The sequence below is a fragment of the Humulus lupulus genome, chromosome 4 (genome assembly GCF_963169125.1).
Source record: "Humulus lupulus chromosome 4, drHumLupu1.1, whole genome shotgun sequence".
NCBI lineage: Eukaryota > Viridiplantae > Streptophyta > Magnoliopsida > Rosales > Cannabaceae > Humulus > Humulus lupulus.
Window position 1 is genome coordinate 10,359,178 of NC_084796.1, and position 27,060 is coordinate 10,386,237.

General features: G+C 33.7%; 3 protein-coding genes across 5 annotated transcripts; all 3 read left to right on the top strand.

The window, feature by feature from the left end:
• The first annotated feature begins 16,925 nt into the window (after positions 1-16,925).
• Positions 16,926-19,224, top strand: LOC133829930 (putative F-box/LRR-repeat protein At4g15060). The gene is made up of 3 exons (XM_062259771.1): positions 16,926-17,071; positions 17,234-18,534; positions 18,649-19,224. Exons 2-3 carry the CDS (start codon positions 17,260-17,262, stop codon positions 18,823-18,825), a joined length of 1,452 nt encoding a protein of 483 aa, XP_062115755.1. The 5' UTR covers positions 16,926-17,071; positions 17,234-17,259; the 3' UTR covers positions 18,826-19,224.
• Positions 19,225-19,351: 127 nt separating this feature from the next.
• On the top strand, positions 19,352-21,591 carry LOC133829931 (probable LRR receptor-like serine/threonine-protein kinase At1g56140). Of its 2 annotated transcripts, none has more exons than XM_062259772.1 (3): positions 19,352-20,621; positions 20,715-20,833; positions 20,960-21,591. In XM_062259772.1, exons 1-3 carry the CDS (start codon positions 20,612-20,614, stop codon positions 21,143-21,145), a joined length of 315 nt encoding a protein of 104 aa, XP_062115756.1. In that variant the 5' UTR covers positions 19,352-20,611; the 3' UTR covers positions 21,146-21,591. The 2 variants fall into 2 exon arrangements, with proteins under 2 accessions (XP_062115756.1, XP_062115757.1); XM_062259773.1 differs by having other exon boundaries at positions 21,234-21,591.
• A 2,039-nt stretch (positions 21,592-23,630) lies between these two features.
• LOC133829932 (F-box/FBD/LRR-repeat protein At1g51370-like) lies at positions 23,631-26,841 on the top strand. Of its 2 annotated transcripts, XM_062259775.1 has the most exons (4): positions 23,631-23,817; positions 24,000-25,272; positions 25,366-26,385; positions 26,498-26,841. In XM_062259775.1, the coding sequence occupies exons 2-3, from the start codon at positions 24,031-24,033 to the stop codon at positions 25,570-25,572; spliced, it is 1,449 nt and encodes a 482-aa protein (XP_062115759.1). In that variant the 5' UTR covers positions 23,631-23,817; positions 24,000-24,030; the 3' UTR covers positions 25,573-26,385; positions 26,498-26,841. The 2 variants fall into 2 exon arrangements, with proteins under 2 accessions (XP_062115759.1, XP_062115758.1); XM_062259774.1 differs by lacking the exon at positions 23,631-23,817 and having other exon boundaries at positions 23,900-25,272.
• The last annotated feature ends 219 nt before the right edge of the window (positions 26,842-27,060 follow it).

Here is a 27,060-nt window from a genome sequence, read left to right on the forward strand (position 1 = left end):
TTGGCATATGGCACAACATTCACAAAGAAAATGGGTAACCCAATCTGGTGCAGGCGTCTCCAGCAACCCAAACTTGTTCCTCAGCTTTGTACGATAGGCGCACGACATTATGCATGGGATTCCGATAAAGAATGCCACCAATCCATACATCAGTCCACAGGTCGAACAAGCTATATATATATATATCTCATATTAATAATTTATTTATATACTCAAAATATAAAAAGTGTGTAGATAACGAAAATTCTTAATTTTAACGGTTTTTTAATATTAACTTTAACATAATATTTTTATATTTAACATAATATTCTTATATTTAACGGTAGTTTGTAAACACTTCAACTTAAATAAAATAAAATAAATAATTAAAAAAATTAAAATAAGATATTTTTGAGATATTTACAAGGAGAATTATTTAAAAATAATAAATCATTAAACAAATTAAAATATAATATTTTTAAGATATTTTACAATGATAATTATTTTAAAATAATAAATAATTAAACAAATTAAAATATGATATCTTTTAGATATTTTAATAATCATTATCTAAAAATAATAAAATTATACGTTTTATAACTTAAATAAAATTTAATTAAACTTAAACTCATTTATTATAATAATATTATATTAAACATATAAATAATCTACTGTGAATTAGTAACAAATTGCCTTTTAAAAAAAACTAGGAATAAACTTAAATTTAAAATATACGTATAATATTTAATATTACATTAAATATATAATATAAAATCTCTTATTGGCACTGTCAAATTAAAAAACCACAACAAATATAATCTTATACAAAAATAAATAAATTATTTAATTAAAATAAGATATTTATTTCAAAATTTATGATATTAATATAAATTTAATAAATTTTATAAATAAAACTAACAAAACATGCATATTGCACGTTGTTTGTATCTAGTACTCAAAATATGTATGTATTAACCTTTTCTATTCATATTAATTATTTAATAACAGAAAATTTTCTGGCCATACTAAAAAATCAAATAAACAAACTCTCAAGTTCAAATATCACAACACATAATAATAATAATTAAGAAAAATAGGTAATTTAATTTTTGGGCTTACAAGTTGTGCCGTTGTCTACAATCTCCGCGACTTGGCCGAACGTAACACATGGACAAATAGCAGCTGATATGTTTCAAATTAAAATCACCAATCAGTATTATTAATAATCACAAAAATTAGATATTAATTATGAAGGATTATTCAACAATGTCATAAAACATAACAACAAAATTAATTATTTGTTAAGTTTTAGACAGTCAAATATGTTTAGACATGTATTAATGGGTAAAGGAGCAATTTGATTTACTCATTATTCTTATATTTTATGGTAACATAGGTAAATATATATTATAATTATTTATTTGTGTTACACATTATTTTATTTTATTGTTATATTTTATTTCATTATTTGTTTTGACTTTATATTCTTTATATTTTAACAAATTACTTTTTAAATATTGTGTTTTATAATATAAAATGATTTAAATAAATTCTTAAACTCAATTTTGGTCGAGGTTTTTTTGAACTACAATAATAAATAAATAATTAACTAAACTAACAAAACAAAAACACATAATTTACAAAACAGGATAAAAAATTATATTATCATATTTAATTTTTTCTCGATTAAAATTGGGTTAAGAGTTTATTTGAGTTATTTTATAAAATATTTATTAAAATATTAATTTATCAAAACACATTCTCTAAACATGTTACGAAACAGGATAAAAAAAATCCTTCTTTGAAATATTAATTTTTTGTGTGTAATATTTTGTAAGTTAAATAATTTATATTGTGTTAATCCTTATTGGCATTTTTATAGAAATATTTTTTTCTTAAAAAATAAAATTGGTTGAATTAGTTGTTTCCCTTTATTATAATATTCGGAAATGTTTGTTTCCCTTTATTATAATTTTCGGAATTGTTTGGTTTCCTTTATTGATATTTTCGGAAAACCACTTTCCTTTTGTGTGAATTTTGGACAATAATGTACTTCCTTATTTAGCATATATTATCTCATTTTGTTTAAAAAGGAAACAAAGTTTATTGCAAATATTCGGTACTTACCCAAAGTTGTTTTTGGATTATTTGCTGATATATTTTCGTGCAGCTCAAGGATTGCAATCAGGAAACTGGTTCTTAATGTCATTAATTATTGTTTCCTTTTTTAGCTTGTTTTGATCCGACACAGGTCTGAGCTGTCCTCACCGATATCGCATCTGTCAGATCAGCATCTTCTAAATAAGGCAACTCTTCGACAATCAAGAATATCTTCTGTGATTCTTGCCTTTATTAGAATAATTCTTTCTCTGCCTTTGTGAGCATGAAAATGACTCTATAAATAGGGCTCTAAAGGCAGTGAGAAAGATGAACTCTTTGGTGCATTATTCGTGAGCTTTATTGTAATATTTGAGAGTTCTTCTTTGTATTCAAGATCATAAGTATTCATGTGATCTTGTAGAATTATGTGTGTTTAGTTTTTTAGTGGTGAGTTTATACCATGTTCATGAGTGAATACACATTGTAATTCGAACACAACGTTTATAGTCTTCGGGAGAAGATTTTTACAAGCCTTGCGTCGGGAGGATGCAAGCACTCGCTAGCCATTGAAGGGAGTTCAAGTGGTTGAGCGTTTCAATCAAGATCAGATTAGTGAAGAGAAGTACAACAAGTTGCGGCAAATCTCAAGAGGGAGTCTTGTTTTGTTTAAATCAATGTTTTTGTACTTGTGATTATTTATTAATTGGTTTTATTCTCTGGGCGTGGCCCCAAGGAGTAGGTTATCCGAAAGGGTTTCTGAACCTTGTAAAAATTCGTTGTGTTCTTTATTGTTTTGCACTGTTTTTTTATTGTGTTCAGTTTCTGTTCCGACAGAACTGTATTCTGTGTAAACAGTTAATTACCATTCCGCACTTTAATTAATTCACTTGGTTTAATTAATTTGGTAATTACTAAAAACGGAATTTCATATTGATTTTTTAAAACTATGTATCTTAAAAAATAAGATAAATGATGATAAAGCATGAGTTTGTGGTAGAGATTATTATTACCGTTCATTGGGTCATCCATGCAGTCAAACAACCCAGTGCTCCATCCCCCTTGCTGCCCATATGAGGGCTGTGGAGTCTGGAACTGATTATGCATCGGAAACCCTTGCACTGCCGCCCCATTTTGTTGAGCAGCCGCTCCATTTGGGTAATTTCCCGGCATCCCTCCTCCGAAAGCCGCCGCTCCACCGTTCTCTTGGTGGAATTTCACCGGCGGAGCAGTTGGGCTAGCAGCTGATAGTGGCTGTTGAGACCACCCAGTTGGTGGGCCCGTATTATTTTGGACCGGAGGTGGGTAGACTGTTTGTGGGCTTTGAGTGTACCTTATAGGCTGATGGGCCCTATTTTGGTACACTGGATTGGGTTGTTGCTGATATTGGTTTTGGTACATTGGATTGGGTTGTTGTTGATATTGGTGCATCTGGTGCTGATATTGGGCTGGAGGGACCTGAACCATCTGAGGTTGATAATACTGAGGTTGTGAGCTTGATGCATTGTGGTCGAATTCACTTTGAAGATGACTTTGCTCAGCTGCCTTGTGAGAAGGATCCTCCATTATATTTACAGAGAAAGAGAGAGAGAGAGGGGCCTATATTGGAGAAACGTAATATGTATAATATTTCTATATATAGGGGAAAAAGTCTACGTAAGAAGATAGAGATGGCAGTGGGAATCAAAGCCTAAATATTATGGCAGGAGAAAGATGATCGAGCTAGGGAAGTGCATCTAGTTGAGATATTATAAGGTTAGAGTTTTTAGTCCATCTTTTAAGTTTATTTTTCTAATCAATTAATTTATACTTTATGTCCAATTGAATTTAAATTGCATAACAAACAAAATTCCATTGGCAATATACCCATATTATTTCATATTTATGCAATATATTACTTTAATTACTAGTTATAGGCGCGTAGCTGTTAGTTTAAAAAATATATTTTTATATTGTATAAGGTTTTGTTTGTTGTTATTGGTTTTGTAAGTTATTTTATCAATTAATTATGAAATTATAGAAAACATAGAGTAGTAAACTAATGATATATATACAAGTGTTCCTATGCGAGTGAAATATGTTAATGAATGAGTAGTAATTGAGAAATGAATAATAAGTAAAATAATTGGAAGCAAAGCAATTAATGAATTACATAAACAAATAGGATAGAAACGACAATTAATATAGGAATATTCCATTATTGATATATTTTAGAAAAATTAGACTTAATTAGTGGGAAACTAACTAGTTTCTTGTTAGACGAGGAACAAGACAATTGTATATCATTAGACATATACGGCCAAGCCCACTGTACAGGTAGCCCACCATAACGATGCCTCATTTGGAATTTTATAGAGAGTTTACTCTAAAAGGGCTTACTAAGTTAACAGTCAACGAGAGAGAGAGAGAAAGAGAGAGAGAGACAGAGAGAGAGAGAGCCAAAGACTAAAGAAACAATGCCATGTGTTGCTTAAGTGCTTAATTATTAGGCATATAATAATAAGGTCGTGTGTTTATTTTGGCACAATGGAGACATTAGACCAAGCTTAATTTATAGTGGTGGAGAACTTTTACATATTACATGTTCCATTCTTCACGATAATTAAGTTAAGCCAAACTAGCGTATTAATTAATTACTCTTTATTTATTTGATTCACTTTGTTATATTTTACTTAAAATAATGTAGTTTAATAGTGTTCTAAAAAATATCTCAAATTTAACCCATGCTAAAAACTATTTTGAATTTAACACAAAATATAGTACGGATCAAATTTAGCACATAATCAATATTACATTTTTTATTTTATCTATTTGACACTAATTAATATCTTTTATATGAATTGAAACAACTTTTAACCTTTTTATTTATCTAGTTAATAATTTTAATAAAATTATATGATTTTGTTGACTTTTTGAGTTAATTTATACGTTTTATATTGTGCCCAATGATAAAATTGGGTCAACTATATCATTTTTTCATTGAGTTTAATTTGACACAAAATATACACCATCCACTAAATATGATCTTAAAATAGTTTTGTTCTATCAAATGTAGATGAACAATGATCTAATGTGTTCACACAAACTCAGAATTGAAAAACACCAAAGAGAACAAAAAGAATAAAACAAAAACACCAAGAATTAAGTAACCCAATGAATATCAATATGTTATTAAAGTATCTTGTAACGACCTGAAATCACTAATAATATTTAAGGGTCATGATTAGTGTGCCGGGAAAACATAATTGATTTATGTGTGATTTAAATGACTAAATGCATGATTATGTGATAAGCATGCTTATATGAGTATATGGATATGTGAATGCATGTTTATGAGTATTAATATGCATGTGCGCCCTGTTTAGCTTATAAAGACATATTTGTAATTTTGACCCGTTAAGGACATAAATGTGATTATTTGTGGTAAATTGTTGATACCACATTATTATGTGGATATATTTGCAGCTTATGGCTCGAGACGATCCTAATGAACGATTTGGCGAAATAGTCATGGCGGTGATTTATACCCGACTCAGGGGAAGCCTAGGGGTATTTTCAGGAATTTAGGAAATATATTGGAGATTATTAGACATTGGGTAACTAATTGACGATTAATTGAATGACGAGATTTAAGTGGTAAATATTAGGAACACTCGAAGAATTAGTAGGAATTGGGAACAAATGACCATTACACCCCTAAAAGGTTAGTTTTATTTTGGGAGGGCAAAATAGTCTTTTCCTAAACTAAGGATATATTCAATTTTTCTTCGAACTAAGGCAGAATGTTGTGGAATTTACTAACACTACTACAAAAACATCATTTTAGGACACTTTTTTAGGGCACTCACCTAGATGCAAGTCCTAAAAACAACTCCTGGACTTTTTAAGACTTGCAACAAATTTCTTTTAGGGCTTGCGGAGCGAGTCCTAAAAACTATGTGTGTCCTAAAAGTTTGAGTTTCTTTTTAAACAAACACCTCCTGGACTTTTTAGGACTAAGAATGTTTTTAGAACTCACAATGCGAGTTAATTTCAAATTCCCTCATATTTTTTTAACTAAAATTTTATTATTTCTTCACAAGGAAAAATATAACACATCAGCTCATTCTCTCTCTCTCTCTCTCTCTCTCTCTCTCTCTCTCTCTCTCTCTCTCTCTCTCTCTCTCCTTGCTCTCTTCCCCCATTTCTTTCTCTCACGAACTCCATAACCAAGCCACGGATGGCAGCGCTCCAGCCACCCCCCTCCTACACACGCCAGCGCAATGGACGCAGAAGGTCGGCGACCTTTGACCCCCACGAGCCCAGCCCCTCACGCGCCGCCCTCCGCTGCATAAAGTCATTCGAAGTCGCGGTGGTGCTATTTTTTTCCAAACTCTTTCAAGTGTTTTTCGACCACCTCGAGCCACCCCGACCCAAACGAACACCACCAGTGCATTCCTTGTGCTTTGGGCATCAAAACCCACTAAAGGATTGATCATTTTTCCGAACCACCACAGTGGAGTGGTGGCGTTACCGTTAACGTCGGAGCTCCGGCGGGAGCTTTGGCTATCAATTAATTTTTTTAAAATTAAAAATAAGACTTTGTGTGTCCTAAAAATATTCTTTTAGGAATCGCACATTCTTTTAGGACTTGCAATGCGAGTCCTAAAAACTTACTTAAAGGCACTTAACGGGATTTTTTAGGACTCTCAACTCTTTTATGACTCGCAACGCGAGTCCTAAAAAACCTCATTTTTTAAGGCTCTCAAATAGAGAACTCGCGCCCCACAAGTCCTAAAAAACTTTTTTGTAGTAGTGTGAGGAAGGAAAATAGCATAAATACTCTCTCCCTCACCCTCACGATTTCTCCTTCTCTCTCTCTCATTTGTGTGCCTTGATGCTAAGGGAAAAAAGGGTTGTGAATTCGGGCATTTGACTGAGATTTTGGAAGCTTAATTGAAGAGAAGGCTTAAGGAGTTGAAGCTGATCAGCTAGGAAACTCAGTTGGGAATTGAGTTATACATTTGAGGTAAAAGTTTTGGTCTTAATCTCTGAATTTGCTAGGTTTGCTAGGTAGAGTTTTGGGTATTCAAGTGAAGATTGTAACTGAATTGGGGTGTGGATTTCAGTTGTATTAAGCTAGTGATTGAGGGATATTGCTGTGATTTTTATGTTTGAGTTGAGGTGTAATTTCTATATTAATTATTGGGAAATTAGCTGATAAAATATGTGAATATGGGTCTAATTCGTAGTTGAATTGGTGTTAAATTGAAAGAGTGTGTGGGAAGAAGTGTGGGCTAAGTTTGAGTATTCTTGAAGGAGGAGAAAACCCAAGTTTTCTTTGGGTTCGCAGGGCGCGTCGCGGCATGTGTGGCCCTTCTAGCCTAGGAAGCTCTCTGACTTGGGGGCGCGTCGCGACTTGCTTGGCCAAGTCGCGACCCGCCTCCCTTTTGGCTTGGGAGGTTACTCTTAGACTTGGGGCAAGTCGTGACTTGCTGAGCCAAGTCGCGACCTGCCTAAGAAGTTTGGTCTTGGTAGTGTTTTAAGTATGGTTAGGGCTCGGGGGTTTGAAACTAGGTGCTCGGGACAATTTCTACTACCCGGTTTAGTAGAAATTAAGGTTCCGAAGGCTAGTTTTGTTCCCTAGGTATATTATTTATGATTGGAAGTTGATAGATATCAATGAATCTTTTGACTAGGTTTATCGCCAAGGCTCGAGGCTAGGAATTGTGCTTGGAACCAGTTCACCAACTCTGCTCGGAATCAAAGATAAGAAAACTGCACCCGTTTGTGTGGCTATGTTGGGACCAAGAGTTCCCTATACTTGCATACAATGTTGTATGATTGTGTTATGCCATGTGAGCATGAAATAAACGGCCTAAGAGTGCCGAATTTGATATTTGCGCACAGGACGCGCTCAGCCATTGGTAGCTGAGGTTAATTATATAATCACTGAGGTCAGTGTAACGCCCCACGTTACTATGGCTGCTTTCTGGAATGAGGACTGGCCCTACAAACCAACACGAGTCTTTTCAGCGTGCTTTGTCCTCACTCACATGCTTCCTAGGAAAACTTCCCAGGAGTTCACCCATCCCTAGATTACCCCAGGTCAGGCACGCTTAACTTTGGAGTTCTCAAGTGATGGGGTACCGAAAAGAAGATGCGTCTTGTTGATATAGGTAGTACCCATCAATCCATTTAAGCCCTCTTCAACTGTGTAGTCCCATACCTACACAGTCTTAGAATCATCACACTTGACCTTTCCCAGGCGGTGTGGGATTGCACAACTTACCCGGTCTTTCCCCTTACGGATCACGGGATTCTGACTGTCACAAGCACGTAAACAATAAAAACTATGGCAATGACGAGTAATACAGTAGAACAATGATGGTTTTTTACGTGGTTCAGCAGTTAACTCTGCTTAGTCCACGAGTCTTTCTTATTAGGACTTTGGAGTTTTATGGAAATCCTTCAAGGATGAAGTCTCCAGAAATTCTCTCAAGATAACAAAAATTCGGTCCTTTTCAAGTGTTCATGACCTCTCTATTTATAGAGATTTTTCAGAGCTCGTTCCCACATACTTCGGAAAGATACCCCTCTTCATTAATGGGAATAATGACATTAAATTCTGTAACTCCTATATACAAGGAAACGTCCCCAGAAGACCAGAAGACATATAACAGACTAGTTAATATCCCTTTAATGTAGGGAAGTTACAACAATAAATATCTTTTGAATGCATGGACTACGTCTCATCAGATGACTCACTAAGCCGTTCGAGGTCAGCAATCAGCATCATGTCAGTCCAGGTCTCTAGGTAAATTACGAGTTGTATACCTTTCCCCAAGACCAGCTTGGAGCAAGTAAATACCACCGAGGCCCTTACATTTCGAGCTCATACCCATGTCAAGCTTGGGCTAATCGATCCGAAGACACCTGACAATGGATATACTCCGATGTTATGTCTTCCGAGCTTAGAAAGGAATTCGAGGCTACCTATCTTCGAGGTTGCCACCTGTTTTCGGGGGTTTGGCATCTAGATCACGAATATGCACTTTAGTTATTGCGAGCTCACACCTGACGAATCCAGCTTTCGAGGTCACAACCTCAGGTCTCGAAATCTGGGTGTAACAAATATCGCCATGGGACTTGTCCCTTAGCAAATTACCAAGTGAAAAAGGTAAGTCAAGTACTACTCTTATTAATAATTTGTGATTTTTTTAATAATGTAAGTATTGTTAATTTGGTAAATTAAATTAATATTTCTATTTGTATATATGTTTCTATTTAGGTTGATTCTACTATAGGAGAAAAATTAAGTGTAATTCAAACTTGGCATGATACACATATTAAGCCACGAACAGGTTGGATTCATCAGGATGCGAAGAAACATTATGTAAGTGTCTAATATAAAAAATGTAAATTTTAGTAGTATTTACTATTTTAATATTAATTAGTACCATTTATTATTAATTACTTGTAGGATGAAATGGTAGAATTGAAGGAGAGACTCAATCTCAAGAGATGGCCAATTTTGGTGGCTCTTCTCCTGGACCTACCAAGACAGATGAGTGAGAGATTGCAAATGTTGTCTTTAGTGTTCATCGTGATCATCGAAAAAGAGTTTGAAGAGTACTTAAGGGCAAAGGAAAAGGAGTTGGTAATTCTTTCATATCAACTGCATAATCTTCAACTCAAGCTGCACCTCATTTACATACAGAGGTACAACAATATTTATCAACACTTTCCAATGCAACAAAAAAATATGTTTGTTGAATATAATACCGAGCTAATTAAATTTAGAGCAAATTGGTTAACAACACTTGGACAAGATTTTCCTCCTGTTAATTTACCTCAATTTCAACCTCCCCCTTCCCATTTTCATTTCCAACACAACCACCAAATTCAAATGAAGAAGAAGAAGAAGACCTAGGACATGCATAGTTTTTCCATATTTTAGAAGTTACCCTTAGTTTAAGTAATTTAGAAGACAATTTACTTTTAATGACTTAGAAGATAGATAACTTTAAATATTTTAAGAGACACATAACTTGAATGTTTAAATTTTCTATTTATAATCATGTCACTTAATTTTTTTTATTTATAATCATGTCATATAATTTTTAATTAGTCATCATATATAATTTCATATAAAATTGAAATTACATTAAATAAATAAATATGAATTAAATAAAAATAAGTAAGTTATCATATTATTACATATAAAATAAATTAAATAAATAATAGAGAAGTAAAAATAAATTAAATAAATAATACAAAATAAAAAATACATAAAAGCATTAGCGAGGATATAATCCTCGCTAATAAGCATATTGACAAAATATTAGCGATGTAATTTTATATACTACAGTGGCTATCGTTCTCACTTGCATTGTTGTTGTTCTTTAATGCATTTTTTTAATCTATACATGGATCTCTCATCTTGCTTAAAAACTTTATATGTTGCTGCTTAGTTTGAAGCTTCTTTAATCTCAAGGTTTTGTCAACTTAAGAGATGCCTCTCTAATATTAGGATATGCTTTAGTTAATTTAAATTATTTTGAAAGGTTGTTAAGTTTGGAAAAATTTTAACAGACAAAAGATCTGCCTTTTTCCAGAGGCTTGAGTTGTTGGTAATAACACTCTCACCCTTTTAGGATCGAGAAATGCTAAGGGGCACCACTGGTGCACAACATCACAATGAGGTGTCATACCACTATTGGTGCAATCAAATATCAGGTCCCACACATTTGAATTTAATAAGTATTATGAAGTGTCGTTAACCAACCAGGGTGCCATCTCATGTGGTGTTGGGCACTTTAAGGTGCCAAATAGCAACACTCTTTAGGATCAGCCACTATGACTTCATTGTAATGTCCAAAAGCAAGTTCACTAACTTCATTGGAATTATACATAATAGTTTCAGGTCCTTTCAAGTCTCCCACGCCCATAATCTCCCATGGTTTAAGCATATCACTGCCTCGACCACCATGCAATTGCCTAGGCAAACTGTGAGGAAGAGAAAGTGGAGCTGCTTTAAAGAAGCCCAGATTTTATGCCTCTGCAACTGCTACTACACTGTGATTTTGTAGTAGAAATAGGGAACAAAAGAAGCATGAGAATTTGTTTCTGCCCATAATGGGAGATGATGCTGGGGTTGGTGGGCATTAGCTATTGAGTGGTAATCTCTATTTAGCTCGTGATGAAGGAGACCCTTTTAGAGTGATCAATGAATCTGGTATACTGAGTCAAAAATAGTAAGATGAAAAAAATGAATGTGTATTGTGTTATAGTATTGTTAGGAATAAAGAAAAACAGTTAGACAGTTAGGATTTGTTTTCTGTTTTGTAACTGTTTCTCTAACAGATTTTGGTTTGGTTTTGTATAGCTGTCATTTTAGTTACAACTTCTTCTGTAATCTATGGCCATTAATAGAAGTTCACAAGGCAATCAACAGTCAGTTGAGCCATCATTTTTCATCATCATCTCTTCTTCTTCTCTCTACATTTTCTCTGTTTCTTTCTCACCAAAAGTTCAAGCTATTCTGAACTCTTTCATGGTATCAAGAGCCCCATGGAGTCCACAGCCAACTCCACACAAACGGGAAACGTCATTGGAGCTTGAATCAATCCTCAAATTCACAATGAAGACAATGCCGATCCACCAATTGCTCCCGTGCAAGCTCAACTCCCCGTTCCAGAACCACTTCAAATCGGACTACCTAACAACAATCTGCTGCCTCTAAATCTTCGTTTGGATCGATCAAACTACTCATTTTGGTGATCCTTAGTTCTTGCAGAAATTCGAGCATATAATCTCGATGGATACATTCTTGGTACATTTCCGATTCCAGCTCAGTTTCTTGCAGGTAACATTCTCAATCCAGCTTATCAAAATTGGATTCGATTTGATCAATTCATACTGCACTGGCTGATGAATTCCATTTCTGAACAAATGCTTGGCTATGTGATCAACTGTCGAACATCGTCGGAGATCTGGAATGTCTTCGCTCAACTCTTTGCTACTAGATCCAGAGCGAGACTTCTTCAAGTTCGTGGCCTACTCCAATCGACAAAGAAAGGCTCTATGAGCATTGACGAATACTTCTTGAAGATGAAGCAGCTTGCTGATTCTCTAGCTGTTGCTGGTTAACCTATCTCCGATGATGATCTTGCTTTATACATTCTTGGTGGTCTCAGACCAGAATATGAAGTTGTTGTGGTCAATTTAACCTCAAGAACTGAACCTCTCTCTCTTCAAGAAGTTCAGTTCATGTTACACAGCCAAGAAATGAGAATAAGTCAACAGACTAGTGCCACTCTCGACAATATCCAAGCAAACTTTGTTGGCTTATCTCTACGTGGTGGTGCTAGCCGTGGTGGTCAGTCTTTCAATGGTGGTTCATCCTTCACTGGCCATGGATATCGAGGATCTTATAGAGGTGGCCAAACTTACAGAGGAGGAGGTCGTGGTAATCGATTTATTTGCCAGCTATGTGGGCGCAGTGAACACACAACACAAAAATGTTATCATCAGTTTGACATTTCTTTTCAAGGACCTCTTCCATCCAATGGAGCTTCAACCTCCAATAACACTGAGAATCATCAAGTTCTCATGTCCACCACCCACCCCACCGAAGATCTCTCCATTGCCTGGTATCTTGACACAAGAGCAACTCACCACATGACTTCGAATGACCAAAATCTTGATCACAAGCAAGACTACAAAGGAAAGGCCAAAGTAACAATTGGTAATGGTCACTCTATTCCCATTTTGCATATTGGTTCTAACTCAGTGCATACAAACCTTCTAATCATCCTTTAGTTTTAAAAGACATCCTGCATGTTCCCAATATGACCAAAAATCTGGTTAGTATTTCCCAATTCACCAAAGACAATCATGTTGTGCTTGAATTTGATGATACTTGTTGTCTTATTAAGGACAAGAAGACCAGCAAAGTACTTCTTCGAGGTACCCTCAGTGATGGACTATACCAGTTGCAGCTTCTTAATCCACACAAGTCCAGCTCAAGTGTCAACTCTTCTCAATTCCCTTTTCTTACCAGTCTCTGTAATCCTAGTAGTTTCAACTGTACTACTACTAGCAATCCAGTTTTTAATAAGACCAAAGCTGCCTCTGTTTGGCATTGCAGGCTAGGTCATCCATCCAAATCCGTTTTAGGCAAAGTGCTTGCCACAGTTTGTCCTGATGTCAAATGTAATGATGTAGCCTTTTGTGATTCATGCCAATATGGAAAACTTCATCAATTTGCATTTAAATCAGCTGAAAATAAAACCACTGCCCCCTTTCAATTGATACATTCTGATGTTTGGGGTCCCTCATTTCATGTTTCTCTAGATGGCTATAAATATTACATTAACTTTGTTGATGATTTTACTAAATTTGTGTGGATCTATCCAATGCAAACAAAGTTTGAGGCAACCACCATTTTTAAACAATTTAATGCCTATGTTGAAAGAATGTTTGAGGTGAAAATTAAAAGTATTCAATTAGATCTTGGAAAAGAATATCTCCCTCTCTATAATCTGTTCACACAGTTAGGTATTTCTAGAAGAAATTCCTGTCCCCACACTCATCAACAACAAGGGAGAGTGGAGAGGAAACACAAACATTTGGTAGATATTGGTCTTACTTTACTTGCTCAGGCCAATATGCCTTTAAAATTCTGGTGGGAAGCCTTTGCCTCAGCTGCCTATCTCATCAATTGGCTTCCTACCCCCACTCTAAACTTTCTGTCCCCTTTAGAGAAATTATTTCACCTCAAACCAGATTACAATATGATGAAAGTATTTGGCTGTTCTTGCTTTCCCTTACTCAGACCGTATAACAATCATAAGGTCTCTTTTAGATCAACTAAATGTGTCTTCATAGGCTATAGCATATCTCAAAAAGGCTACAGATGCTTACACCCCACTGGTAGGATTTATGTAGCTAGAAGTGTTACCTTCAATGAGGAAGAATTTCCCTACAATAATCTCTTTCCTTCTGCTTCTCCATCTAATTCCCACCCTACCTCTGTCATTAATCTCAATGACTATTGTCTCCCACAGTCTATTTCTACTGGCATTCCACCTTCTCCACTGTCTCAAAATCATCAAACTGGTTCATCAAATATCAGCCTCAACATTGCTTCTTCCTCACAAAGTCCAGACACTTCTCTATCTTCAGTCATTCCCATTGTTACTCACTCTTCTAATTCTGATTCACCACATTTGCTGCCTGTACCTGAGTCACCTCATGTCTCACCACAGTCTCCTGTTGTTCACAATATGCATCCTATGGTCACAAGGTCAAAAGCAGGTATTCATAAACCCAAAACCTATATTGCCCAATCTATCACTGAGTTAGAACCATCTACAATCAAACAAGCTCTTGCCTCTCCTAAATGGAAAGGCGCTATGGACACTGAGTTTGATGCTCTTACAAAGAACAAGACCTGGTCATTGGTTCCTTATTTGGATGGCATGTGTTTGATCACCAACAAATGGGTTTATAGAGTCAAGTATAACTCAGATGGGACTGTGGAAAAATACAAGGCACAACTAGTAGCAAAAGGCTTCCAGCAACCAAATTGCGGACATTTTAACCAAACCTTTGCCTATTCCTCAGTTTACATTTTTGGCAGACAAGTTGACACTTCAGTTTCCCCCGTGTCACTTGAGGGGGGATGTTAGGAATAAAGAAAAACAGTTAGACAGTTAGGATTTGTTTTCTGTTTTGTAACTGTTTCTCTAACAGATTTCGGTTTGGTTTTGTATAGCTGTCATTTCAGTTACAACTTCTTCTGTAATCTGTGGCCATTAATAGAAGTTCACAAGGCAATCAACAGTTAGTTGAGCCATCACATTTTTCATCATCATCTCTTCTTCTTCTCTCTGCATTTTCTCTGTTTCTTTCTCACCAAAAGTTCAAGCTATTCTGAACTCTTTCAAGTATGTATCAACTTTGACTCAAAGAACAAAGAATCATGATTCTACATATATGATATGGATTCCATTGCATCTTTTTATGCTTGCTATTCAATCACAGTTTAGAGAAAGTAAACAACTACGAAAAAAAAAAGCAAAGGACAACAAACTAATCAATTTGTTAATCTAAACAATAAGAGGCTGCTTTGTTACAAAGTTACAAGTCTTTTCTCTCATCATACATACTAGATTATTATCAAGAGGAGAACATGAAAATTGTTAAAGAACAAGCAATCAGCTAGGTTTCGATGTATATAATAAGGATTCTTTGAGAGACAAAATATGTTTAAAGTGTGATAAATTTTGTAGAATGTAATTTGTAATGGTTTCCTAATAAATCATCCATTATGGAAAAAAACAAGTATTTTTTTTTTATGCTTGCTATCTAATCATAGTTTACAGAAACTAAACAACCATGAAAAAAGTAACCTCATCTAAACAATAAGAAGTTGATTTGTTACAAAGTTACAGCATTTTCTTTCTGGTAACATTTGGAAACTAATAGATGCTCCAAATCTAAAACTATAGTTCAAGCTAGTGAAAAGGAATCCAATGACAGTAGATTATTAATTATATCAGAAGGAACAGGCCTAGCCCATGTGGGGAAGAAACCCTTCTAAAGTGCTTCGAGTCCAATTTTGACAGTCTTTAACCAAACAATCATAAGAATTCATGTACACAATTACTTCTCCTCTTTAACAGCAGCCTGATTCATCATTCTTGTCTTCTTGACTACACAACTCAAAGCAGTGGCCAAAAGACCTGACATTAAAGAGGCAAAGGTGTGAGCATATATGTTATCCTCACAAATCCTATTATGCATAACAGAGTTTTTTTTTTCACTGTCATAGTAAGCAAACTCTCCCATGCTTACAAAGAATCTCTTTAAATATTTGGAAAGATCCCTCTCCAAAGTTCTCCAATTTCTTCTGAATAAAAATCTTGTTTAAAGCATCAAAGGGTCTAGTATTTTTAGATTTTCTCTTAGCTATTTTAGCTAATTAGTTATTTAGTTATTTTAGGTAATCGTGTATGAGTGCTCTAACTCGGATTTAACAAATGGACTTAAAAAATAAACTCAAGACCATTAATGTTTAACCCTTGTTACAGTTAAATACTGAATATTTTATTTTTATGGCAAAAATAATCAATGTTCAATATATATTAAAGATATATACTTAATTTTTTTTTTTGCGGCAAAAATATTCAAAGTTGCTAAAACATTACTTTTATCAGTGTTTCTTCTATTATAGTTGTTAAGTGTTGGCTCACTAAACATATATAATTTCGTAATTTATGTATTTTTGTTATCAAAATATGTATTTTTAAATTTAAATTAATTCAAAATGTTTTTTTAATTCAATTTTCTAATTTAAATTTTTTTTTTTAGAAAAATATTATGAAATAGACTAATTGCAGAGTCACAAATATCTATTTAGTCATATGTTTAACAAGGTATTAAAAAAAATAATGTTTTAGCAATTTTAGATATTTTTGACAAAAAAAAAAAGATTAAATATTTATTTTAACATATATTGAATATTGGGTATGTTTATCATTTAAAAAAATTAAATATTTAAGTATAACTAGTGTTAAATATTAAGTATTTATGACGCAAATACCAATTGTGAAAAATATGTGCCATCCTCTTGCTAGCAATTTAAATACATAAAATATTTTTGATAAAAAAAATTATATAGAATTTTTTTAATGAAAAATATTAAGGGACACCACTTATGTCCTCAACGTGATAAGGATGTGAAATAAATATTAGTGTAATCTAATATCAAATACTTAAATTATTCTTTTAATAAGTAATATAAAGAATCGCTATCCAATCGTATTACTTATCTTAAGCTGCGAAAAAGCACTCTCTTATTTAACTCATTTTCCATTCAGTATTAATACTGCTCTGCCTTTTTCTTGGGATACGTACTGATCAGCTAGGAGTATTGTTCTTCTTTCCACTTTCCACTTACCCAGCAGTTTTGTTGAACAAAGTGAAATTTTTTCTATTGCAGCTACAAGTAAGGATGAATTTTCTTCTATGATTTTTATTTTCGTAGCGTTAGAAATTTATCACCGTAAATGTTTGAAAATTTTCAAATCTAGTATTATATATATGAGTCGAAGGAAACTAATTGATGGTTTCTCAAGGTTTTTCTTTTTATTCTCGTTTTCTGTTACAGTTCACAGTCCATAGTTTTCAACTTCCATGGCGAAAAAGGGCATGGAAAGAAACAGTCGTCGTCCGGGGAGAAAAAGAGTTAAACCGACATCGTCGATGATGGGTGAGGACAGAATTTCGAAACTACCTGATGCACTCATCGTACACATCATGTCGTTCCTTCCCACTGTGGATGTCGTTCGGACATGTCTCCTTTCAAAGCGTTGGAAACTGTTGTGGTATTCAGTCCCCACCATCTCTTTCTCCGACCATACTTGCCCTAAATCACAGGCCCTGAGAAAGTTCTACAATTATGTGGACAATTTTTTGGAACACCGCAAGAGAGGTATGAATTTCATCCCTGATTCTGTCATAACTAGTCTTAAGCTTCGGGTGGATCACTATAGAAGAAGCAAGGTTTGCCGGCTAGATAAATGGTTAGTTTTTGCAGTTGAGAATAAAGTCAAGGAATTAAATCTTCACTTGTGGGAAGAGTATGATGAGGATGATGAGCATTGCTACTACTGCTTACCTAAAACTCTACTAGTCAACGCCATATATTTGACTGTTTTGAAGTTGACTAGGGTGGAGTTGGATTCTCGTTACTCATTCAGTTTTCCATCCCTGAAATCATTGACATTGAATCTTGTTCAACTTTCGGATATAGATGTGGTAGATAAGTTGTTGTTGGGTTCTCCTTCCCTTGAGAAATTGCGGTTAATTTGTTGCAGTTCAAAAACTGATCATGAGATACAAATACATAGTTTAAGCCTCAAGTTCTTGGAAATTGAACACATTTGGGGTGTGGTGGAGCACATTGAAGCCAAAAATCTTGAATCTTTGGAACTATTTGGTGTTTGCTTTAACAAAGCAAATCTCTCTGCATGCAAAGCAATTAGAGATCTCTCTTTAACATGTGATTGGGGTATGGACGAGTCATCATTAGAATATTTCATCTCAAACCTTCCTTTACTTGAGAATTTGACCTTGAGCAATTGGTATGAGTTTAGGTTGGATCGCATTAAAATCTCCAGTCAACACTTGAAAAGATTCAATTTGGATAACTCTGCCTCTTATATTGATGATGATGATGAAATGACTGTTATAATTGAATCAGCTCCAAAATTAGAATCATTTTGTTATAAGGGCAGTATCAAACTTAGTATATCAATGGTGGAGTCAACCAATTTGTTGAATGGAACATTCATAATTCTTAAGCGGCAACAGAACTATGATGCCAATTGGTTTATCAATATGATGAATTTTCTTCTGAATCTCAATTGTTCCTGGAATACGGTAAGCCTGCATGTTGGCTCAGTTGAGGTATGTTTGTTACTTGTCTTATTTGATTCCTTGGTATTATTTCAAGTTTATATTATTGCTCTATTTACTGCATTTTCGATATTTTTATACATTTTCTTTATTCTATACATGAAGGCTCTCATCGTTCCAGAAAGCGTGAAGAGGGTATGTCGTTCTCCTTTGGTTTATTGGGAGCATCTTAAAGTTTTTACTGAATGTAAACCAGAGAGGGAATCAGCCTTGAGGGATGCTCTGTTGTGGATTTCTCCTTCTTTAAAGACATTATCTATAGCAAAAGGGATATATTTTTAGAGTAATGATAATGTGCACTCAAAACATGCACCCAAACATTACACACAGTGACGTGTTACTACTTTTAAAACAGTGGGTCCCAGTTTTAATAAATATGATTGACTAGACTAAACTGCCACATTAGTGTGTAATGTTTGGGTGTATGTTTTGGGTGCATATATCATTACTCATATTTTTAATATTTTTCAACATCTTAAACAATGGTTATAAAAGATACTGTCTTCTATTTCTTTTCTTTCTTTGCTAAGGCCTAGAATTAGTCCCTTTGAGATTGTATTTACTTTATAGGTAGCTTAGGACTAATGAATTTTTATCAGAATGGGAATTGTTTTTCTTATATTTGTCTGTGAATGAACAGATGGGATATTTAACTTGAAAATTGTATAGTTGTTTTTTTTATATATATTTTAAGGCAATTTTTACTAATCTACAAAACTTGACCTCAATCTGGGAGAACAGCCAAGAAAGTATGGACTTTACTTCAACATGTAATGGAGTTACCTAATATGCTGAATAGAAACTTCATACTTCATAATGGACTTTTAATAATTACTTTTGGAATATTCTAAGGCTGCATATCTGCTCAGGAATACCAATAAAATTTGATATAAAAAATGGGTCTGTATAAAGAGAGTGTTTTCTGCATGTTACACTACAATTGCTTAGCCAAAGAGAGAATTCAAAGCCAAAAGTAGAGAGAGCAAGAGAGAAAAAACCAATATTAAATGACATCAAAGTCAAACAACATAAGCAGGTCTACTTGGTAGAGATTCTTTCTATGCTTGTGTTGTTACAAGCTTATCTAATCATGGGTTCTTCACAAATTTGAAGGCACTATTTGTCTTACTTTAGCAACTTTTTTTCTTTCTTTCTAGATTCCAGTTCTGCATTGTAATTTAAATGAGCTAGTTTGTTAATTTCTTGCTGAAGTCTGTGTTGTGTGATTTGATTGGTTCAGCCCATTCAAATAAAAATGTGGTGAGAAACATACAAGATTGCTTAGCAACTCTGGGAATCAAGATTGATTAAGATATTCAAAATTTTCAGCTGTGAAAGCTCTTGTAGTATAATTCAACTTTCTGTTATGGCGTTATATTCAGCCAACCTGACAGAACATGAAATTAAAAAAATGAGAATAAACAAGGTATATGTTTGTGTGGTTAGATTAAGAGCTAATTATCTGATTAGAGATCAAGTACACTTTGATTATAGATTCTTATTAACTTAACTGTGTTTATATCATGCAATTTGTATAAACAGGAACTAATTCCTGTGAATAAAAGAACCAAGGACTCCACATGCCTATCTCTTGGCTTAAATTGTCTGTGAATGCTCAATACAGCATGTGCAAGACACGTGCCATCCTACATTTAAAAAGAAATTATTTCTTTCATTTTTATTTTAATTGCCTTTAGAAATTTATTCTTGGTATCAATTTCTTTTTTTCTTCATACACCGTGAATCATTGAAAATTTAAAATAACAAATTAATTGATGTCTTGAGGTAAAAAGCTGTGTAATGTGAGGTGAGAGACTTCTCATGTCTTTGAGAGTGTATTGTTGATACTAAAGTGGATTTGACTAGGGTCTAAAACCCTGCCTTGGATGTAGGATCACACTGATTCGAACCAAGTAATCTTCTGTTCTTTATTTGGCTGTTTTTGTTGCAATCTTTGATTTGTTCTTGCTTGTTTTTGCTACTGTTTTTTTTTTCAAGTCTGAAATGTTGTGTGCTCTTTGCTGCAGGGTTGGCTTTCTACACTGTTCATAAAAAAAATTAGGTTCAAATGAATGAAGGTAACATTTCTTGACTGTGATCTGTTTCTTAAGAAAACTACATTATTGGCATTTCAGCACACACCAATTTATTGACTGTTAATTGTTTTGCAGAGTTCTTGGGAGTGGAATTTAAACCATTCACTTTCAGCTATAGTGAACTAAATGCGGCTACCAATGATTTCAATTCTTCTATTAATTTGGGAGAGGAAGAATTTGGACCTGTCTACATGGTAAGTAGTTTCATTAATCAATTTCATAACAACTTGCAAGCTAAAAATTATCATTTGTTGATGGCACAAAAGTGGTAGATAGATACAAAGGCAATTCATTATAAGATTTTCCTTATAACTTAATAGGGAACACTTGAAGATGGAAGAGTTGTTGCTATGAAGCAACTCTCTGTGACTTCTCATCAAGGAAACAGCCAGTTTGTTACTATATCTGCTGTGCAACATCGTAACCTGGTCAAATTGTATGGATGTTGTATTGAGGGAGACAAAAAGACTTATTGTTTACAAGCACCTAGAAAAAAGGGGTCTTGATCAAGTATTATTTGGTACATGAATAACAATGTTGTTGTTCGTATAATCACAAATAAATTTAAAAATATTTGTGGCTGTCATGTATCAGGGAAGCATAGGTAGAAGCTGGATTGGTCAATACGTTTCGACATTTGCATGGGGTACCAAGAGGTCTGGCTTATCTTCACAAGGAGTCGTGGCTTAGAATGGTACACAGAGATGTCAAGTCCAGCAACATTCTGCATGGCCATAATCTCATCCCCAAAATATCAGATTTTGGTTTGCCTAAACTTTATGATATCATAAACTGACTCATAAAAGTTAAATCTTTATGAGAACTTAGTCTTTGAGAGGCAAAAAGTGTGATGCATTTTGTAGAATGGGATTTCTCATGTGAAGTAATGGTTTCCAATCCATGTCAAAAATAAGATACACAAACAAAGCACTGCAGAATATTTGTTATTGAACTCTAAGCAATGGCTTGTGTATTTTTTATGCTTGCTTTCTAATAATAGTTTACAGAAACTAAACAACTATGACACAACTAAACTAATCTAAACAATAAGAAGTTGATCTGATACAAAGTTACAGTATTTTGTCTGATCACACATACCGGTAACATTTGGAAACTAACAGATGCTCCAAATCTAAAACTCAAGCTTTAACTTATTCAACCAACTATAAAAGCTTGTGAAAAGGAATCCAATGGCAGTAGATTAGTATATCAGAAGGAAAAGAAAGCCCTGCAATTTTCCTAAACTTCTCATATAACTCCCAGAAGACAAATTGCCAAGGACCAGGCCTAGCCCATGTGGGGAAGGAACCCTTCTAAAGTGCTTTGAGTCCAATTTTGATAGTTTTAACCAAACAATCATAAGAATTCATGTACACAAACTTCTCATCTTTAACATCAGCCCGCTTCATCATTCTTGTCTTCACTGTCATAAAAAGCAAACTCTCCCATGTTTACAAAAAATCTCTTTGAACATTTGGAAAGATCCCTCTCCAAAGTCCTCCAGCTTCTTCTGAATAAAAATCTTGTTTAAAGCATCAAAGGGTCCTGTGTAACATCGCTTGAATTCTCACCTTGACAAGGTCAGTAAGGCTTGCTACTAACTGCACTAGTACCTGTCACAGAAAACCGTTTAATTAAGGGAGTTTAATCTTTTGGAACTTTGTGTTTTGCAAAGTAACATTTTGATACCATTAAATTAATTGAATTAAATTAGTAAAATTTTATTAATTAAATTTGAATTTTGGCAAATATTATATTGTAAAGTATGATACTTTACACTGATATTGATATTGTTATAGTTAACTCTATCAAAGTAATAATATAAAACTTTTAACTAAAATTTATAATATAAATATAATAATATATTTAAATACCTTCGGAAATGATTTTTTTAAGTTTTTAACACCTTAGTCATGAACCCTTTATATAAGCTAAGTGATATGAGAAAATTCTCTTAAAACTAATGTGGGACAAAAATCCCATTTGGTTTTTTTATTGAGTAAGAAAAATTCTAACAATTTCTTCAACTTTACATTCCTATGTGTGAGAGTCTCACCTGTATTTTTGTTGAACATAAAAGATGAATGATTCGTGCTTCTTTTACGATTTTTATTTTTATAGCTTTAGAATTTTATTTTCTCTTGTTACATTGTAAAAGTTTGAAAATTTTAATATCTATTATTAGATGACTCAAATACATTGTTAAACAACAATGATTTTTTTATGTCTTTAACTACTCGGCCACGTACCCTTTATATAAAATAAGAGTATGTTTGCTTGGTAAGAATTGGATGGAATTGAATGGAATTGATTTATATTCCTATGTGTGGTTCCATATTTTGCTTAGAAATACTTTTTCTAAATGAATTACTTTTTATTAAAGTGCAAGAATTGTTATTCCATTAAAAAATAGATGGAAAAGTCATTCATGATGATTAATTCATTTTTAATATCTCATTTTTACTCTTATTTTTTCTTTATTTGTCTCTATTTTATGCCACTCACAAACTTATTTATACTTTTTTTCTTTACTCTTTATATCTTGATTGTCTAGTATTTTCCTTAAATAATGGTTTATTTTCTCTTTGCTTTAATTTTTATTTTATTTTTAAGATGTTCAATAAGTATTGGTTCTCTCAAGTAAAATATATTTATGTAAGAAAATATATATTTACTTATATTGGATCTCAATAAGTATATATACAACAATTATTTATTTTCTATATTTTTCAATATTGGATATCAATAAGTATATATACAATAATTATTTATTTTCTAAAATTAAATTGGTTATTATCTAAAAGGAACTATTATATATATATTTTTCAATATCCTAACTTTACTATTCTAAAATTATTTATAAAAGTAAAGTTAGGATATTTAGTCAAAATAATATAAAATTCATTCTATTCCATTAATCATCTAATGTCTGCCAAAGAAAAAAAAATGAAAATTCAACTCAATTCCATTTCTATTAGTATTACTATTACTACTACTATTTCTATTCTGTTTTTATTTTGCAATCAAATCAAATAAAAGAAAATTGAAATGAGAAAATGTGGGACAAAAATCCCATTTGTTTATTCTATTCAACAAAAAATTCTTGCAATTTCTTAAACCTAAATCCATACTACTTTTCTTTCTGCCTGAGAGTGTCTCGCCTGCATTTTTGTTGACAGTAAGGATGAACGATCTTGGTTCTTTTATGATTTTTATTTTTATAGCCTTAGAATTTTATTTTCTCTTGATACATTGTAAAAGTTTGAAAATTTTAATATCTAGTATTAGATGACTCAAAAGAAATTAATTGATGGTTTCTCAAGTTTTTTTTTTTTTTTTAATTTTCGTTTGCTGTTACAGTCCAATCCACAATCCATCGTTTTCAACTTCAATGGCTAAAAGGGGCATGGAAAAAAGAGTCAAAACGACATGGAAGATGGTTGAGGAGGACAGAATTTCGGAACTACCTGATGCACTCATCTTACACATCATGTCGTTCCTTCCCACTGTGGATGTCGTTCGGACATGTCTCATTTCAAAGCGTTGGAAACTCATGTGGTATTCAGTCCCCAATCTCTCTTTCTCTGATTATACTTGTTTGAGTTCACAAGCCCTGAGGAAGTTCTACAATTATGTGGACAATTTTTTGGAACACCGCAAGAGAGGTATGCATTTCATCCCTGATTCAGTCATATCCAGTCTTAAGTTTGAGATGGATTACTATCGAAGAAGCAAGGTTCGCCGCCTAGATAAGTGGTTAGCTTTTGCAGTTGAGAATAAAGTCAAGAAAATTAGTCTTTGCTTGTGGGAAGATTATGATGACCATGATAATGAGCTTGGCTTCTACTGCTTACCTAAAACTGTAGTCAACGCTAGATATTTGACTACTTTGGAGTTGACTAGGGTGGAGTTGGGTTCTCGTTACTCATTTAGTTTTCCATCTCTCAAGTTATTGTTGTTGACTTTTGTTCAGCTTGAAGATTTTGATGTGGTAGATAAGCTGTTGTTGGGTTCCCCTTCCCTTGAGAAATTTGGGTTGATTTTTTGTAATTTACTGACTGATCATCAGATCCAAATACACAGTTCAAGCCTCAAGTTCTTGAACATCAATCACATTGGGGTTGTAGTGGAACGAATTGAAGCCATAAATCTTGAATCATTGGAATTATATTCTGTTTCCTTTGACAGAATAAATCTATCTAAGTGCAAGGCAATTAGAAATCTCTTACTAGCTTGTGATTGGGAAACGGAAGAGTCATCATCATTAGAACATCTCATTTCAAACCTTCCTCTCCTTGAGGATTTGACTTTGAGCAACGAGTATGGGATGAGTTTGAAGCGCGTTAAAATCTCGAGTCAACACTTGAAACGATTCTATTTGTTTAACTATTATGATGATTGTGAAATGGCTGTCATAATTGATTCAACTCCAAAATTAGAATCATTTTGTTATAAAGGCAATTTCAAATTTAGAATATCAATGGTGGAGTCATCCAACTTGTTGAATGGAACATTCATAATTCTTAAGCGGCAAGTAAACTATGATGCCAATTGGTTTATTAATGTGATGAATTTTCTTTTGAATCTCAATTGTTCCTGGAATACCGTAAGCATTCATGTTGGTTCAGTTGAGGTATGTTTATTACTTGTCTTACTTGATTCTTTCATGTTATTTTCAGTTTTTATTATTTGATATTAATACATTTTCTTAATTCTACACATGAAGGCTCTTATCTTGCCAGAAAGCTTGAAGAGGGTATGTCGTTCTCCTTTGGTTGATTGGAAACATTTTAAAGTTTTTACTGAATCTAAACCCAAGAGGGAATCAGAATTGAAAGATACTTTGCGGTGGATTTCTCCTTCTTTGAAGACGTTATCTATAGGCAAAGGGGCAACTATTGAAAACTTTTCAACATATTATAGTAAATGGTGATTGTGGCTCGATTGGTGCTCTTAAGAATGTATTTACTTTATAGCTAGTTTAGGAGTAATGAATTTGCATCAGAATGGGATTTGTTTTTCTTATATTTGCTTGTGAATGAGTAGATTGGATATTTTAACTTGAAAATTGTAGATTTGTTTTTATATTTTTATGCAGTTTTTACACATCTACAAAACTTGACCTCACTCTGGTAGAACAGCCAACAAGGTATGTAGTTTACTATAGCATGTAATGGAGTCAAGTGTACTTGATGGGAACTTCAAACTTCACAAGGAACTTTTAATAATTGCTCTTGGAGACAAAGAAAAGCCATTATCCAATAGCATCAAAGTCAAAGAAGATAAACAGGGCTACTTGCTAGAGATACTTTCAATGCTTGTGTTGTTACAAGCTTATCTAATCCTGGGTTCTTGACAAATTTGAAGGCACTATTTCCAGTTCTGTATTGTAATTTAAATGAGCTAGTTTGTTAATTTCTTGCTGTGTGATTTGAATGGTTCAGCTCAATCAAATGGAAATGTGGTGAGAAGCATATAAGATTGCCTAGGAGGAACTATGGGTATGGAGATTTGTTGGAACTTATATTATATATGAGTATGAATTATTAAAAAATAGAAAATGTGATTGAATTCCTAGAGGAAGAGTTCCACATTGGTTTAGAATACTCTCTTGTAAGGGTATATAGAGTGTGGACTTCAATCTTGGGGTTGTGCCCCAAGGGGTACCCACTTTTGTAGGAGAGGGAGGAGTCACACAAAGGCTCACCTGACCACCAAGCGCGCCCGCCGCCGTCCGTCCAACCTGGTTGGTGTGGTGTACACCTTATTATTTTTTTAGAAAAAATTATTTATTAAATATTTTTTATTTAATAAAAACGTGGTTATTAAGTGGTAAACTGAAGACTTAATCTCTTCAGATTTTTCAGGAATCCAACTGCCATGCTTCTCCCACGTTTTTATAAAACGTTGGAGGTCCGATCACAGTTAAGACTGAGCTGTTTTATCCTGGGGACGACGGGGCTGATAGTCTGCTTGCACGAATTCTGGACAGTGTCGCGAACGTCTTAAAGAGAGCGACCTAGTCCGCGACTCAACCCAGACAATCATTCGGTAATTTCGTTCCTTTTTATTTCTGCAACTAACTTTATACAACAAGATTGATTAGGATATCCCATTGTAATAAGTTAATGTTTGTTTCAAGATTTTCTGTTGTGTACTCTTCCAAGCTCTAGCAGTATAATCCAACTTAATGTTTGTGAAAGCTCAAATACTGCCCGTGCAAGACACGTGACACCCTACCTATACATATGTCTTGGGAGGAGAAAAAAAATTCAACTCATTTTCCATTTCGTAACAAAATTGGTACCTTTTTCTTGGGACGTACGGAGTTCTTTTTATTCGTCTTCAACTTAAACTAGACTCGGTTCGTAATGAGAAATTTTTCTCCATTTACAAGTAAGAATGATACTTCACTTTTTTT

What these genes read in the sequence shown, in the direction of transcription:
- LOC133829930 (XM_062259771.1), top strand. Translation starts at nt 17,260, where the DNA reads ATGGCGAAAAAGGGCATGGAAAGAAACAGTCGTCGTCCGGGGAGAAAA. An exon ending in TGCATGTTGGCTCAGTTGAG is followed by an intron (nt 18,535 to 18,648) that starts GTATGTTTGTTA and finishes CTATACATGAAG; the next exon opens with GCTCTCATCGTTCCAGAAAG.
- LOC133829931 (XM_062259772.1), top strand. An exon ending in AATTTGGACCTGTCTACATG is followed by an intron (nt 20,834 to 20,959) that starts GTAAGTAGTTTC and finishes ATAACTTAATAG; the next exon opens with GGAACACTTGAAGATGGAAG.
- LOC133829932 (XM_062259774.1), top strand. Translation starts at nt 23,950, where the DNA reads ATGGTTTCTCAAGTTTTTTTTTTTTTTTTAATTTTCGTTTGCTGTTAC. An exon ending in TTCATGTTGGTTCAGTTGAG is followed by an intron (nt 25,273 to 25,365) that starts GTATGTTTATTA and finishes CTACACATGAAG; the next exon opens with GCTCTTATCTTGCCAGAAAG.